At 37.4% G+C, this 17,771-nt stretch overlaps 1 protein-coding gene across 3 annotated transcripts in view; it reads right to left on the bottom strand.

The window, feature by feature from the left end:
* LOC115995641 (sacsin) overlaps positions 1–14,169 on the bottom strand; it is a 30,680-nt gene extending 16,511 nt beyond the window's left edge. For 2 of the 3 annotated variants that reach the window (XM_031234739.1, XM_031234741.1), the window contains exons 1-3: positions 13,738–14,169; positions 11,281–12,004; positions 3,189–9,175 (exon numbers count right to left, since the gene is read on the bottom strand). In XM_031234739.1, the coding sequence (XP_031090599.1) occupies positions 3,189–9,175; positions 11,281–12,004; positions 13,738–14,081 (7,055 nt within the window). In that variant the 5' untranslated portion in view covers positions 14,082–14,169. The remainder of the gene's footprint in view (positions 1–3,188; positions 9,176–11,280; positions 12,005–13,737) is intronic. The other variant, XM_031234740.1, reaches the window with a different exon arrangement.
* Between the last annotated feature and the right edge of the window lie 3,602 nt (positions 14,170–17,771).

The raw sequence follows: 17,771 nt of genomic DNA, 5'->3' as shown, positions 1-17,771 counted from the left end.
TCCCCTCACCCCCCCACCCCAAAAAAAATCCCCTCCTAGACTCCTAGTATTTGCAATTCCATAGAATGTGGAAGGAAAAGTTGGACATGTGAACACCAAATTACCCTTTTTACTCTCTAATCCTAATTCATTTTAATTTATTATTATTTGTTAAACCCTAAGCCCGTTTATAGATAAGCCCATTAGGTTTCCTCTATTTTGTATAAGTAGTGGTAGTCTGTACAGTTCTATACACAGAGAAATTTACAAACATACATTATTCTCTCCCATATTCACATTATTTATTAATAATATTATTATACTTTATAATTTATTATAATCCATGGAATGTAATTCATTTTAATTTATTATTATTATTATTATTATTATTATTATTATTATTATTATTATTATTATGCATTGGCATTTTGGTCTTTATACTACTTTTTTTCTTTCAATACCCACGTAAACCAAACAATAAAACAAAAATTCCTGGTAATTCTATTCCAACCAACCAAACAATGGAATTTGAGTTCCTACTCCATTCCCCCATTACTCCTCCCATGGAATTGCAATTCTTTTTTTTTTTTTGATAACTACAATCTATCCAATAGTATCTGCTCAACATGATTACACCAACATCCTTGATTGGGATGGGACTCGAAACTGTGACCTTCCGTTTGCAATTATTTAACCCCCTAATTCCCTCATTGCAACCAAATGCCCCGTAATAGAAAAATTATGAAAGGTTCCATTATAGTGGGTAAGAAATAATTTTCAAATGAAAATAGATTTGGGAAGAGGGGAATTCATTAAGCCCCGGTTTGGATGGAGTTGCTTCCATCAATGAAGTTAAAAGGAAAAAAAAAAAAAAAAAAAAAAAAAAAAAAAAAAAAAAAAAAAAAAAAAAAAAAAAAAAAAAAAAAAAAAAAAAAAAAAAAAAAAAAAAAAAAAAAAAAGATAAAAATGGAGTTTCAATGCAAAAAAGAGAAGCATGGAAGTCACTAGCACCGTACTCATTAGCAAAAACACAATGGTCCCAAGTGTGTTGGTCACCCGATTTAAATTTGAAGTTGGAACAGGATAGAGAACATGCATGTGACACACCAAGACAGACCACTGGTGGCTTCATCTAGCTAATTGTGGTTGGAATTACACTTCTGCCCCTTTAAGTGATGGCTTAGGTTTGGGAATTGGGGTAATAGACCATCTAGACCAAGCCCAATGTTGTTCTGAAAGGTCAGCCTAAAGACCCTTAGTTAACGAAATAGCAAACAAACATTTTCAACCTCAATTTCAATCTTAGGTTGGCATGGACGTCTTCAAAAACTTAACTGAGTCTAGAGAGGGTGTCATACAAGCCAAACGTACCACTGCCAAGGAAGTTGTTACTAGAACGCCAATGGCAATGACAACCACTTTGAGGAAATTAAGGCATCATTCAAAGAAATGTGGGCAAAGCAAAGACTACCATTTGACCATTTCTCATTTGGCAACAAGCAAGCCAAGACAATTTCAGACATACACCAGTTGCTTGCCTTTTGATGGCTGATTCTGATGTGACTTCAGAATCAGCCACTTTATACCAATCCTCTTCAATAAATTAATCCAAAACCCAACACCAAGTTGGAACCAAATAAAATTTGGATAAAATTGAGAATTTGGGGTAATATTGATAGTGGCAAGACTAAGCAAGAGAGACAGCCAAAGAGATTGGCATATAAGGTGGATTTTAAAAACGTGATAAGAAAATCAACCAGTATTATCGCTTCTTATGAGGCTTCATTAAAAGGCTTGTTCTCTTTTAAGTGCATGACTCCATCCAGTGCTGCACAAATTGGCCTAGGCGCAACATAGGCGCTAGGTGCCCCTATGTCGATGTGTATTCTGATGTAGGTGTCTATTTAGGCAATCGTTAGACTAGTCAGTCGAGTTGACCGACTAGGCCGATTAATAAAACATGTCAGCCTTTTTTCCTCTGTGCGCTGCCACTACCTTCACCGGAGTTCCCACCCTTGCAGTTGCCCATCATAGTCGTAGGCTCATTGCTACCCACTTCACCCATTGCCTTTGTAGAGTCCCTTGCCTTGTCAATCAGTTGGATTTCCTTCGTGTTTCAAAGCCCATTTTTGTAGCTCGTTATCACCGCTAGGAAGTCATCTCTTCCACTCATCGCCAGCTGAAGTTGAAGAGAGATAGTAATGCTTCATAGGTGGAAATATGAAATTTTGGGACTTGAAATTAGGGTTATATTTTTTTGTTAGAAATTACAGTTAGAAAATTTTATGAAATACAGAGTAGAATTTAGTTTGTTGAGTTTTTTACTATATTTTTAGATTTAGTTGGCCTATAAATACAGGCTTTTCATTGTACGTTAATGGTTATTGATCAGACTAGTCATATAAATTTTCCTACTTCTATATTAATTCTCCTTCTATTTTGTTATTCTATTCTTGCCTTTCCGGCGGGTGGTATCATTAGCCACCCGTCGGACCCTATTTAAATTTTAACATTTTTTTATCTTTGGAAAGTTTGGGCTTGGACTAAACTTTTAAGGTTTGGGCTAGACTTTAAGTTTTGGTCTAGGGTTAGGCTTTAATGCTTTAGTTATTTGTGTAACAAGTTGGGCATGATTAACATCTATGGAAATATATATATATATATATATATATATAAGGTAGCCTGGAGATTTATAGGGATTTGAGTAGGTGGTCATAAGGAAATAATTTGTCTTGGTTCCTTCTTAGAAGTCTTCTAGCATGTATATATAAGGGTTGTATGTTCTCCTTTCTAGGGATGATAATACACACGAATTCAGAAACCTTTTCTTTACTTTCGTAACAAAAGAAAACATGAAAAACATGGATATTATTTAGAGGCGCAAAATTGAACAGGATAAAATCCAAACTGCACACTTTTCAACCTGTCTAACCTGCCCAGTTTATACTGAAATAAAAAATGGCAGCCTAAGAAAGGACCAAATATGGACTTAAAGTAAATTCTGTGAAACTTAACTCATTCAATATTAATTTATTCAAAATATCATTATGTTATTTGGTTAACAATATTGGAAATTTTTTTTATAAACAATCAAGTTTTAATATAAATTATTAACATTTTATAGTGAGTCAAAAATGGGAGAGAGCCCTAACTCAATGACCATAAGAACATTAGGAGCCAGATGTGATTAAATTGTACGCATAACGCACCTGAATGGCTCTTTCAAGGATCCATTGCAAGTTGAAACAAACGCTACCTTAGAAATTTCAGCTTTGAAAGAGTCATCCTTTTCCATCAAGAAATTGATGTCCTGTAAAATAGCTGAGAGAAATCCTTCCTTCAAAACGAACTCCACCATGCGATTGAGTACATAATCTTTGTAGAATACAACCTTTGTGGGCTCACTGATCTCAAAGTACTTGTTGAGGATAATTCTATCTTTTTCTGATTCCATCCTTAAAAAATCATCATTCAAGAAATCCTCACATACATCGTTAGGGGCAAGCCATTTGGTTGACCTGCTTAGAGATACCAACTTTCTGCTCTTGAATGACTCAAACATTGGGATGTGTTTGATGGTGTTCATATGAGTACTATTGATTGAGCCTTCAGAGAACCACTTGGACTGGAGAATATAGCTTCTAAGTTCATGCAGCTCTCCTTCCAATGCATCACTAAAGAGCCCCTCTACATTGTCTGGCTTCCCAGCAATTGCAAGTAATGCATTTAAGATACCAGCAGCAGTAGGAGGCTGGACATACAGTTCCAACTGTGGATGCTCTATTGGCAGGTTAAGCATCAATACAAAGCATCCAACACGCAACAACAGTGAGGACATGTTCTCACTCCAACCTCCGTCCATGATCACATTAGAATTTTCAACAAGCCGCAAAAGATAACTATTTTCAATAGGCAAAATAGGCCAATTACAAAACAAAGAGAGATCATCACAATGACACTTGAGATAGTTCCACAATAGTTTCATCCATTCCACGCTTGGATGTCCCCCAGAACTAGGTACCCATATTACTTGTTTAGCTTGCTGCCACTCTACTGGCAGTAATCTTACAAGGAGTTTCTCAAGCAAAGGGCATGTCAAGAAAGTAACATTGAAATTCTCACTTTGAGCTATTTCACATAACTTCCCATGAAGAAAATCAGAAATGCTTGAATCTATAAGTTGGTTAGGAAGAGAATCCTTGAGGAGATCATATCCATCTCCATGTGCAATATAAATTCGTTCACTGGCCCCTCTCTTCTCAAATTTTGTGAACAAACCATTGGATAGAGGTAAAAGAGGTAAACCATAAAAACTTTCAGATTGAAATGGACTTTGCAAATCAAGCAAGCAATATTCCAAGGTCAAAATCATTGCATTTCTATCTCGAAATTCACGTTGCTTCCTAATTAGAAGAGTCCGGAGCAACTGAGGTGTAAGGAAATTAAGTGATGGGCAAATTTCCATAAAGTTATCCACAATAGCCTTAGGAATAGATGCAATAGGTAAACCAGCATCTGACAATGCTTCAACAAGTTCCAATGCCTTAGAAAAGGAGAAATCAGGAAATATTGCTTGCTTCGTTGAGATCCAGTGCCCCCCTCTTGCTCTTGTATGCAATACGCGGAGATTAGCATCTGTGATATAATTATAAAATTTGCGCACCATTGATGTCCATGGTTCAAATCCCACCACCATTGGCCAAAAGGTGAAAAACAAATCACATGGACCAATTTCTGATGCAACTTTTTCAATCAAATGGCCATATGCTGGAGCAGCAACATCTTCTAGTAGATATGTATTCCAGTCTGAGCGCTTTTTCCCACCCCCTGCCATGTCATTGCCAAACCATATATCCCTTCTATTTGATGATAACTCAAAGTAAGCATTAACATGCACAGGGAGGCCAGTACATATTGGGAGTGGCAGAAAACAGAAGGCACGGCCCTCAAAAGTCTTTAGGGCTTCAGCAGAAGCTAGGGAGCCATCAAGCATGTCAGGTGTAATGACAACAGTTTCCTCAAAAGAGTTATCACTCCCAAGCATTTCTTTTACAATATTTACAGACTGCAAACAAGTAGCAACACAAGCCCAGGGAACAAATTTATTCATCTCACCAAACCTTTCCTGGTGACTCCTACTGCGTATATTACCCAAGCACTCACTAGCCAACCACAAATACGATCGACCACCGGAAGAACCCTTTTCTGACAGCAAAATCTTCTGGCACTTCCATTGAAACTTTGTGTCTATAGATTTGCATAATTGGTTAAGGAACTGAACTTTATCCATGCCAGGCTGATTCCTAGACATCAGGCCAAACACTTGATCAAAAGAATCACTTTCTCCTTCAGGCTCACTAACATATTGCTTCTGAACTGAATGTATCAATTGCATTTCACTGTTAGCCCCTTCTTTCACAAAAATGGAGATATTTTTCACATTTCGTAAGAAAAGCAAAGTCTCAGAAACAACTTCAGAAAAGGAAGAGAAAAGTGTTAGGACATCATCTGGTTCATACACTTCCTTCTTGATTTGGCTTCTCAAAGCAACAGTAGCACTCCGAAGAGGGAAACGGAAAAGGGTACCACGGAATGGATGTTGGAGGTCACAGCCAAAATGAAGAAATGGAGAGAATTGGTCAGGGAATTGTTCTAATATCCTTCTTCCCACAAATTTGATTCGCAAACCAGGGTGGGAAGGAGAGATTCCAGGTAAATTACAGGCATGAGGATCAAACATGACAACATTTTCCCCAGAAACAAAAGTAGGAATATCTGTGAAGTGATAAACAGAATTAAATCCCAATCCAAATCTTCCAATAGCAAATGGTTTCTCCAGTTTACTTTCTTGACCAATACGAGAGATTGCATACAAATCTTGGGGACTGAAAACTGAGTTGTTGAAGCAGTACAAAGCAGGGCCCTGCCAATCTGCCATCTCAGGAGAAAGAACAGATGAAGTCCCATACTGACTTTTATCCAATAAAAATGCCACCTTGGAGGCATTTGCATCCTCAGCATTTTGCACTAGTTCAAAGAGAACCCCAGGGCCATCGGCATACATTTCAAGGATATGTCTCAGCCTAGTTGTCAATGATTCATGCTGACCAAATGCTTCAGCAGCACCAGACAAGCTTAAATTCATAGAGTCTGCACTCTCTGCAAGAAGTATCCTCCGAAAAGATCGAACTCCAAGTTTCTCGGCTACATCATTAGAAATGTTTCCATGCACAAATCTTTGAATAGTTTGTTTTGCATGTAAGGCCATTGCAGATCCATTGGAAGAGTCAGGATCATCTGAATCAAGCAACCAGGGAGCATCGTTATAGACCAGATCTGTAGCATTAAATAATCGACATGACACATCCGGGAGATAGATTTTAATTTGATCTTCATAAAACTGTACATCAGACAGATGTTGTGCAATCAATATGGCAGCCCTAATTTCCTCAGTGTCTAAGGGGAGGGAGCCTTTTCTACTGGCCATTCGACACAATATATTAGCATAATCGCTAGGCCTCAACGACTCCTGAACCCCAAGCTCAAAAAATAAGTCTTTGAAAACTGCTAGATCAATGGGTATAACACGCATGTAAGGAGCCAAATGAAGTGGACCATTAAGGACAACCTCATCTGGAGTTGCAAATCCATCACCGACCCAGATCCATCGGCAACCCTCTAAAATAGCCTTAACAATGTCCATCTCATCTGAACCAATCATGGCTGTTAGTATAGAGTATATCCTTGGCATTGCTAAAGTCAATTCCTGACGAAGCTCTGGATCAGAAACAATCTCATTGTTTTTTCCAAGTTCAAGCAGTTGGGCAGCAATTACACTTCCTCCAGGTGGAGAGGACCAACCAAGCTGATTAGACAAAACTGAAGAGGAGCATTCTCCATCCAGTATCCGCATGCTGGCAGAAACAAGCCACAAGTCTGCATATGGTCTTACAATCTTAGGAGGAGCAACCATGGATGATACAGCAGGCCAAGGCAAAGACTGGTAGGTAGAATGAATTAGAACAGGACACCAAGAAATAAGGCGAAGATCATTCCAGAACTTTTCTAAGTCCGATCTTATATGGCGAGGTTTAAGCACATTAGCAGCTCTGGCAAACATTCTGTTCATTGTTCGCTGATGATCATCCTTGGGATGATCTGGTAGCAACTTCATTGCATTCACTTCAAGATATGAGAGAAGTACTTTGCCTCTTGATTGAGCCATTTCTTGATTCTTTTGCATTAACAGCTCCACTTGTTGAGCACTCTCTATGATGGTCTCAGTAGATACAGTACTCCTAAGACCCAAACCTTTTAACATATCTAAAACATCATCGTCATTGAAAGCACCAGAAGGAAAGCAATCAGAATCTTCAAGTAGAGAAAACAGTTCTTCATTTCTTGGATCATATAGCACTGCTGGACTCTTCAAAGAGCCACTAAATGTGGGAATAAAGTTCAAACTTTTCAGCATTTCTCTAAAAGATGCATCTTCAGAACATAGCTGTGGTAACTCTTTCAGAACTGACACCATGATGTTGTCACGAACAGTAGGATCTAACCCACTAATCCTGGTCAATACACATCTCTTATAAAATTCCGGTTTCCCCATTCGTTTAATTCCAAAGTATCTATTTAGCACCTCTTCTTCAGTACTAGACAAACTGATAATGAATTCACCAGAAAGGAGGGACTCAGGACAATCCAGGGGACGCAAGTATTTTTGAGGATTTACTAAATCAGAGAATTGAATACTTTCAGATGATTCCCCACCGTGAACTCTGTAAATAGGTAGCCTCTTGCAATTCCATATGTCAGAATCATCCATACAGTTCCCAATGTACCACTTTGGATCCAAAAGAAACCTACGCAGTTCATCTCTTTCTCCCACTTCCAGGTGCTGAAGAAATGTCAGTCTGCTGTCATCACTTGAAGAGGCAACATCAAAGATAGACTTCAAAACACCAGCACAATCAGCTTCATAGACATAATGGAACAAGTCAGGGTGCTCAACACCATATTCGGCATTTAGCATATTGCATCCAATATCAAATAGAATCTGCCGCATTTGTTCAGACAATTTGTCTGGATTCAACAATTTTAAATGTTTTGATGGCTTAAACAAATAGCAAGAGAGTGATGGTAATATAGGCCAATCACCAAAAGAAGATAATTTTTCACATTCAACCCTGATATAGCGCCAGAAAAGCACAAACCATGAAGAAGTTGGATGTTTAGCTGTATGAGAGTCTGGCTCCCAAAGAACTTTAGGTTTGTATCTCCATTCAGCAGGAAAAAGTTCTTGTAATAATTTAAGGAATTCATCAACATTAAAAACAAAGATGTTTGCCCCTGATGCATTTGCAACAGCCAACAGTCTGTTTAATATGTGGCCAGGAATTTTATAGTCAATAATGTTATCGGCAACATTTTGTAGAAGCATATGCTCCAATTCATTGCAAATAAAATAAGAGACCCCATCATTAGGTTCAGAAAATGACCCGAAGTCACCATTTGCTAAAGGAAGCAAAGGCAAGCCAGACACATGCTTGCCAACATCTGCATCAACCAGATCCTCAATGCAATATTCCAGTAGCATGAGCCTGTATGATCTGTCAATAAAGTTGATACATTTGCAACCCTTAAGATACTGGCGTACAGAATCTGGAGTAACTACCAGCCACTGGATACCACAGCCATGGGTCACTAGCATATTAAATAAACCATTTGGCAAATGAACAACAGGCATGCCTAGCTCTACAAGAGCCTTCTCAAGCTCTTTACTTGAGAAGTCCTCATTATAAAGAAAAGCTTCTCTCCCCGATACCCATTTCCCTCCTTCAACAGCAGAGAAGAAGACAGGTAAGTCACTGATGCTTTTGTAAATATGCTCAACTAAAATACTCCATGGCTCATTGAATGACCCATTGGGCCACAAAGAATAATAAGCCTTAGTTGGACCAAGTATCTCTTGAATGCTTAGGAGTAATTGACCAAAACAAGGAGCAACAACATCTTCCAAGAGAAGTCTGTTCCAGAGAGAACGAATTCTTCCAGATCTATCCATATCAGCTCCATACCAAATGCCACGTCGATTTGATGAAACTTCAAAGAATCCATTTATTTGTACCCGCAATCCAGTTTTGACAGGTAAAGGGAGGAAACAGAAAGCCCGACCTTGCAGGGGAATATCATCCTGTTAGAACAAGATCAGAGAATAACTAACAGGTCACAAAAGCAGGACATAAAACTAACAGCAGAACTAAAACATCATTCTTTACAGTGAGTCCATGGAAAGACTAGCAACCAAGGAAAACAACAATAAACCTTAAATCACAGTGTATAGAAAATTATGCATAGAGAAAACCAACACTCATGGCAAGTCTCATTTTTATATAAAACCAAGTATAAAACATGTAAAAACTGAATAAATATTTCACCAATTCCACTTCCATGCTCCTATGAAAGCTTAATGGGGAAATTTTCTCTCCAAATATCACTACCATATTTAAACAAACCACAAATCAACCACTACCGAAGAAGTGTACGAACCATATCAACTGCATTAGAAGAAAGAGTATGAACTATAGACTTTCATACATGATAAATCAGAGCTGTGACTTCTTTATAGTCAATGTAGCTCAACTTTCTTGCCCTATAAGTTAGTCACGTGAGTTGATTCATTTGAAAGATACTCTTTCCAGTTTCCACTCCACACTGAGCAGACTACTCCACTAAACTGCAAGTTTATCCAAATTAATCAAATCAGTTAATAATTTGACCCAAAAAAATATTTTTTAAAAATTATATTTGGATAATTCCCCTGTTCTCTTAAATCAACCAAAAACTAGTATTTACAGAAAAGTCTTCAGTATTAAGCATAAATTGCAGCTGCATTTCTTATAATCTAATGTAATTAAGTTACTACACGTCTACACCAGCTCTTCTAGTCTGGCACAGTTAAGCAAACAACCATGTATTGTGTATTTGAGTTTACTTTTTATTATGTCTTCATAAGTGAAAAAATAAAATAAATAAAATAAAATTAGTGTTTCTAAGCCAGATATATTTGTCAACTACTCCTTTTAGAAGAACTGAATTAGTAGCAATTGCATCTATTGCCAACTCTTTTTCTCATCATCCCTTGCCTTTTGTCAAAGGTTCTTTAATAGATCCTTCATTTTCATTTTTTCAATGGGCAATAACTTCTTCATTTGATAAAACAAATTTAATTGCTCCTTGAGGGGAACTATCATTTATTGTTTTGAATTTGATTTTATATCTGAATGCAACTTCATTGATATTCAACGACAGCATACTTTTCAATAAGCCTACGGATTATAACATGAAGTAGGGCTTATTGGCTATTGTCATTATTTTAAGAATGAGCATAACAACTTGTGATGAAGTCATTACTGGAACTTACAGGTCTGTGCAATAGGAATTCTATGTGTCATTCACAAACCTAACAGATTATACACTTTATATATGTAATTTAGGCAAGTTAGACAGTTTGTAACTGTAGTTTGCCATAACATCAAATACATAGCTACCTAAATCAGGTCAAAGAGAGCAGTGAGCAACAAGCAGATTATGAAATATTATTATCAATAAAATACAGAACAAAATTGCAAATAGACATGATAAAAGGAATAAGGTTTGGTGTAGTTCCTCCACAGTTTTGGAGATACCATTTATTCCCTATTTACTTTTTGTTGGGGATAATAGGCCCAGATAGCCCAAGCCAGGCATCATGGCCCACTCCAAGTATTATGGCTCAATCCTAAGGACACACCCCAGCCCAACTGCTTTGATCCAATTCAAATGCCCTTAGCCCAATCAGTGCCACAAGAGGACGCGCCCATTGGGAGATTTACAGGAATCCTGAGAGAAGTCTAACCAAGGCCTACAACAAACACAAGGAGATAGTGGAAGGTTGACGTGGCAGCATGCCCTAACTACCTGCTAATACCCCACCATATTTAAACAGTCAGGGGCACTCACTAGTCATTTACTGATTTACCTCAACACACTCTTGTCCTCCTGAAAGCTAGCATATTCCCCACATTGTAATCCATTAACTGCAACCAAGGGCCACGCACCCATGTCTACATACAACTTCACCCATTACTCTCTCTCTTTGAATTAATTTATACCACCACTTGTCTTCCAAACTTTAGGGTTCAAATTTTTTAGATTTCCCCCTTTCAAAAAAAAGAAGAGTCAGGATTGAGGAGTGCATGAGTGGGAGGTTGGGGTATGGGAAATGCAATAATTTAATAAAGAAATGTTGCACATTACATTGGATGAATTATCTGATACACATGCTGCAACCGATGCCCAAGGCAGAAGATGGATATCAAAGTCTTTTGATGCAGTAGCAGCAAAGGATCCAATTCTGCTTGTTGGTGATGCCATTTTTTGCACTATATAGAAAGTGTCAATTCTCTGCTGAGACAATTTTCCAGTAAATGCCTCGCTTACAAAATTTAGCTTAAACCTATCAGGAGCTTCTCTAAAATCAGTTGCTTTTGATAACCTCAAAACTGTCTGGCGATGCCAAACCATATCACCTTCATCTGAGTTCACTGAGCAGGAGTAAGTCTTTCTAGGTTCAGGCATGTCAGTATCCCACTCATACATTTCTATACAAAGTAGACTTTTAAGAAACAGCAGAGAGAACACTCCTTCCTCATAAAGCTGAACAAACATGGAAGAGATGTCATCTTCCAAGTATGATTGGGTTGAGAGCTTACTAACAGCAGCTTGATCTGCATTCCTCAAGGGGAAACGAAATAAAGTTCCAGGGAAAGGATTTTTCATGTCACAACCAAAAACACAATATGGATTTAACTGATCTTTATACAATGAGATGACTGAAGAAGTAACAAAATCGATACGCTTTCCAGGATTTGCAGTAGATACATTTGGAAGGTAAGCACCCTGAGGGTCAAATAGTACAACATATTTGCCACTGACAAAGGATGGCAAATCTGTTAGATGGTAGACTGAGTTGAAACCAACCCTGAAAGGCAACAGCGTCAAAGAGTACATGAGATTAATAGATGCATAGAAAATGATAAAAACAAAATAACAAAAAAATAACAAAAAATAATAATGTTTTGATTAAGCAAAAGCGCAGTTAGAGCCAGGGCAGGGTCCTTAAATGAATCAAAGGGATAAAATTAAACAGTTGCCATTCACATAAACTGCAGCATTTTAAATAAAATAGAAATGATGTTCATATTCCTTTTCTCCTAACCCCCATTATCCCTCTCTAGGATAACGGATATCATTGCTTCAGTATTGTAACTTAAGGTTATGGGGCACATTGGCACCAAGATTCACCATGTAAAATAACATTGACAAACATATATCCAAGGATAGGCACCTTCTACCTAATGTCAACTATAATACAAGCAATGAAGCATCTAAAAATGCTCAGAATAGGATAACATGGCATGTTAACACATGGAAGGCCTACCTCAGAGATCAGCATACAAAGACTAACTGGCTCCAAAAAGGTAAGGAATACTGTAAACAAGCTGGGAGAGAATCAAAGAAATCCCAAATATACTTTTTTTGTTGAAAATGCAGCATGGATTAGGCACCACTATTCTTAAAGAAATGCAAAAGAAAGAAGAGGGCATGCTTTCCTTAATATTTAGAAATTTGAATATGAAATTTTCATAATAAAGCCTCTCTTACAAGTCAAGGATAAAGGAAGCAAGCTTCTGAATAGACCTACAGCTAAAGACAACCCTATCTCACAAAAATCTTATGACATAAATTAATCTTATGAACCCTTCAACAAGCTGATGCTAGGATAGAAAGATAAGAAATGGGTAGTTGAGGTGAGAGAGAGAGCAAGTACAATAAATATTCTTCACCTAGTCAAAATCCTAAAAATGTAATAAATCAGTCATTCCATGTTTGATGGACAGACAAAAATGTTTCACTGCCCCCAAAACAACAAAAATCCTTAACCAAACTCTTTTACCATGCAGTTTGCACTCACACACATATTCCACTTAGGACAATTACATGATTTAAAGAAAATTCTATGGTGCAAATGGCACTTATACTGGGTATTGTGGGAACAAGAGTTGGGTACTATGGGACAAGAGTTGACAATACCCCATACAACCTCAAAAGTATACATGATTGTACTGTGGCACCATGGCACCAGTCCTAATCGACATGGTAGACTTTCCCTATAATTTAATAGCACTAAAGCAACCAATGAAGTGACATTAGAGAACACTTTTGGCTCAACACATCAAAAACATGAGCCAGCCATCTTTTCATAGCTCAACAGAAAAAAACTGATTGTCAATGATTTGTCTAGTTTTTTAAGAATATAAGTAAGCAACATATTAGTTGGCAGAATAACATAAATTAGTTGGATTTTGCTGCTCTGTTTGTGCTCATTTATACTAAGAAACATCAATCAATATTCAAGGATCAGCTATTTTATAATGCAGATTAAACCACTTTATTTATGCCACATTAATTGTAATAAGTACAATCAACAAGTTCTTGGTTTAGTCATTCGTAGTTCCTGAAGCCAAAATGTGGAATTGAACCGATGGAGCAAAAACACACGAAGTAAACAATACATATGTATACATATATTTGTACATATGTTAATGCAGATATACATTTACATATGTATGTGTGTGAAAGCATACATAAATATTGCATTGTCAACCTTGGGTATAAACGAAATTGAGTAGTGGTGGTAATTAAGAAAATTACCCGAAGCGGCCGGTTTTCCAAGCCTGGCCGTGCTTTGCACTACCGCCGATCCTCGAGATACTAAGAAAATCCTCCTCCGTGAAAACGGCGTTGTTATAAGCCAGCAGCGCAGGGCCCTGCCATTGAGCCAGCCGATCAGAGAGAAGAGACTCTGTGCCATGTGAGCGGCGATCGAGGCACAGACAAATTTTGGTAGCGCCGGCGTCGTCGGCGTTCTGTATAAGCTCTTTCAATACAGTGGTGCCTTCCGGATAATTCAGTAACACCTCCCGGATCCTCCGTGTCAGATCTACTTTCTGACCGAAGTCTTCCAGAATGGCCGACTCCGACGGCGTGATATCCATCTCCGACGAATTACTCTGTGTCGGTTGGTCGTACCGGAAAACTAGTGTTTCGAGTCATTAGCAAAGAAGTCTGCCAATTATGGACTAGCCATCTTCATTGATAATTCCCGAAAAAAGCTGGACCATAGTCAAAACTCAAAATCAGCCTGCCTAAAAAAAAAAAAAAACAAAAAAAACAAAAAAAAGTAATACATACTCAATATACTCCCTAGACTATAGCAGGACTAGGGGTGTCAAAGCGGGCCGGCCCGCTCCATTAGGCCCGTCCCACTGCGGGCCTAATTTTTGACGGGCTTTTGCGGGCCAGCCCGTGGGCTAGGATTCATACAACCCTACCTCGCGGGTTGGCGGGCCCCGTGGGCCGGCCCGCGGGCTTTTGACTTTTTTTTTTTAAATTTATTTTTTGTTTTTATTTTTTTTAATGTGTACACATAATATTGTGTACACATGAATATGAATATATATTGATGTGTAGTGTGTACACATCAATATATATATATATATATATATATATATTTATTTATTTATTTATTTATTAAAAAAAAATTATTGCGGGTCGCGGGTTGCGGGCCTTAGCGGGCTAGGTCCGTTAGGCCCGCTTCTTCGCGGGCCATGTTTTTTGTAACCCTAACCTGCCCCACCGCGGGGCGGGTGCGGGCCAGCCCGCGGGCTTCGGCCCACTTTGACAGTACTAAGCAAGACGTTTGGTTCAGGAAAGAGCAAATTGTCATTTTGGTCCACTGAGTATAGGGGTCCTATTAATTTTGGTCAACGACTTTCAAAAGTGTTAATTGCATACCACGACTTTGAAATTTGTATCAATTTTAGTCACTCCGGCAAAATTGCCGGCCAAATGTCGCCGGAATTTAAAATAATGAGGGCATTTTAGTCATTTCACATCTTTATATTCTTCTCCGGCGAACCAATTTTCTCCGGTCTTCTTCTCCGGCGAACCAAGCAACCATGGATTTGTGTACAGAGCATAAATTTGTGTACAAGCAGAAGAAGGAGGAAAATAATTTTGTTGTTGTCCCACCGCGTTTTGCATCGTCTTTGCGTTCGTCCGCTCGCTCGCGTTGTCAACATCGGATTTGTTGACGCGAGCCGCTCGTCGTTCGTCCGCAACCTCCACCATCGGTCTACACTCCTCTAGTCATCTACAGGCTACAAATAAAAGATCTACCCATCTTCAATCTACTTCTGGCAGCGAAGTTCGTAGTAGGCAGCAGACAGGAAGCCACTTCACCGCCGGCGACGTCCGCAACCTCCACCACCGCCAATGCCTTCTGCGCTGCAGTAGATTTGTTGGCTATTTATTATTTTCTTGAATGATTTGTTTAATCTTAAGTGTGTTTTGCAAGCAAATCCTGGCCAGCAAGCTAGAAAATTAGCAACAAAATTATTTTCTAATTACCAACAAAATCCATGGCTACCTAGTTCGGCGCAGAAGAAGACCGGAGAAAAATTGGTTCGCCGGAGAAGAATATAAAGATGTGAAATGACTAAAATGCCCTCATTATTTTAAATTCCGGTGACATTTGGCCGGCAATTTCGCCGGAGTGACCAAAATTGATACAAATTTCAAAGTCGTGGTATGCAATTAACACTTTTGAAAGTCGTGGACTGCAATTAACAGGACCCCTATAGTCAGTGGACCAAAATGGCAATTTGCTCGTTCAGGAAATGAATAATAAGAATGTTATTTTATAGAAAATGAAATAGGTAAGGAATAGAATATGAATTGTATTCTATTGTTTAGTTCAATGAAAAAATAGACTTTATAAATTATATTCCAACGTTTAGTTGGTTAAAGTAAGGGTAGGAATAGGTCAGGCCCCTATGTAAGGGCCTACATCTTAGCCTGTTTAGGTCAGACCTGGCCTATTTAAAAGCCTATTAATATAAATAGGCTCAGGCCTATATGTAAAGGTCTGGCTTAGAAGCCTACAGACCTGGCATGTTATACCAATTTAGAGGGGGTAAATGCCTCCGCAAAGGTTAAGATGTGTAGTATAAGAAATTGTAGGAGTATAAAAATTAATTTGGGATAATGAAGTGTAGGAATTAATTAAAGAATAGTGTTTGTATAGTAAAGCGGGTGCAAGAATTGACGATATTTATTGTGAGAATATTGTGGTTTAGTAGCGTAGTGAGGAGTGTAATGTAGGAATGCAAAATTTAATCCCGGAGAGAGATGTAGGAAATTGAGTAATAAATAAGAGAATAGTAATGGCATAGTAAAAATATGTGTAAGAGTTGACAAATTTGAATATAAGTGTGTAGGAGTAGAAAATTTTGTTCGGAAATGAATGTGTAGGAGTGGCAATAGTGTGTAGAAATTGACCATATTAATTAGTAGAATAGTTAATTGAAAGAGATGTGTGAAGAATTTTTTCGTAGGAGTGATAATTTATGCCAATAAAAAGTTGCTAAAAATTTTAATTTAGTCTGTTTCAGCTCCACTGTAATAATTTTCATAATTATTGGAGTTATAATTATCAGAGTCATAAATTACGAGATAAACGGGGGATGAATACCTAGAGGATTCTCTTATTTCATATTTTATGTACGCATGCTGTTGATGAAATTCTGCTTCAAAATTTATGATATATTTTGACTAGGAGACCAGTTCAAGAATTTCTTCAATCAAATTTTCTAATTTTTCTTCTTCAAAGTCTTTTTGGAATTGTTATTTTAATTGTTCAATTATAAATTTTTCTTGAAATGTGGAGAATTTTAAATATTTTATAATTTGCTTTACCAAGTCTGGATATGGAAATGTTTTGAGTAAGTAGTAAATTTTTTCATTATAATTTGGAATATTAATTGTGTATTCCATGAATTTTTCATCTTTTGATTTTTCATCCAATAATATGTTGAAAAATTATTTCCAAAATTTCTTTCAACTTGAAAATTTTCATTGTTGCCAAAATAGTCTTGAATAAATTTTTTATCCATTTCAGAAAATTTTGGGTTTTTTCTCAAGAACGTTTTGTAAAATTTATTTTTCAAATTTTAGGTTTTCTTCAACAGTTTTGAAGTTTTACTCATTCTTCTTCTTTTTACTACTTCTAGATATGATTCTTTTTAATCTTATCAATTCAGTTTTTATGCTTACTAATTAATCATATTTTATCTAAAACCCTCACCTTTTCATCCCTAACCTACTACCGGATTTCTCCGTCTACAATCCTAACAACATCTATGAACCATAATTGGGTACTCTTTTCCCTTCCTGATACTTCTTCCCCGAAGGTTTTGTAGACTACACAGATTGCTTCGGCTCAAACATGATTTACGTCTTTTGGATACAGATATGCATATGATTAAAAATAAAAATAAAAACTAACATAAAGTAAGAATATTAAGTTAGAATCATACCTCTTAGTAGCAATTTGAAGAAGTAGGAGCAAAGAAATTTAGTGTGAAAATTTAGTGATCATACCTCTTAATAGCAATTTGAAGAAGTAGGAGCAAAGGAATTTAGTGTGAAAATTTAGTGCGTAGGAAACAAATGGATTTCATTTATGATGCAAAGGTTGATTGAAAGTTGTGTGTGTTCTGCGGATCGAGAGAGCATCACACATATTTATACAAGCGATAGAAGGTTCTAGGATATTACAGATGCCTACTATCTACAGTGATAAAGATAAGATGGAATCTTATCTTATCAGCTATCAACTACTTTTG

Source organism: Ipomoea triloba, chromosome 11 (assembly GCF_003576645.1).
Source record: "Ipomoea triloba cultivar NCNSP0323 chromosome 11, ASM357664v1".
Classification (NCBI taxonomy): domain Eukaryota; kingdom Viridiplantae; phylum Streptophyta; class Magnoliopsida; order Solanales; family Convolvulaceae; genus Ipomoea; species Ipomoea triloba.
Note: the sequence above shows the minus strand (reverse complement) of the source record. Positions and strands in the feature narration are given on the sequence as shown.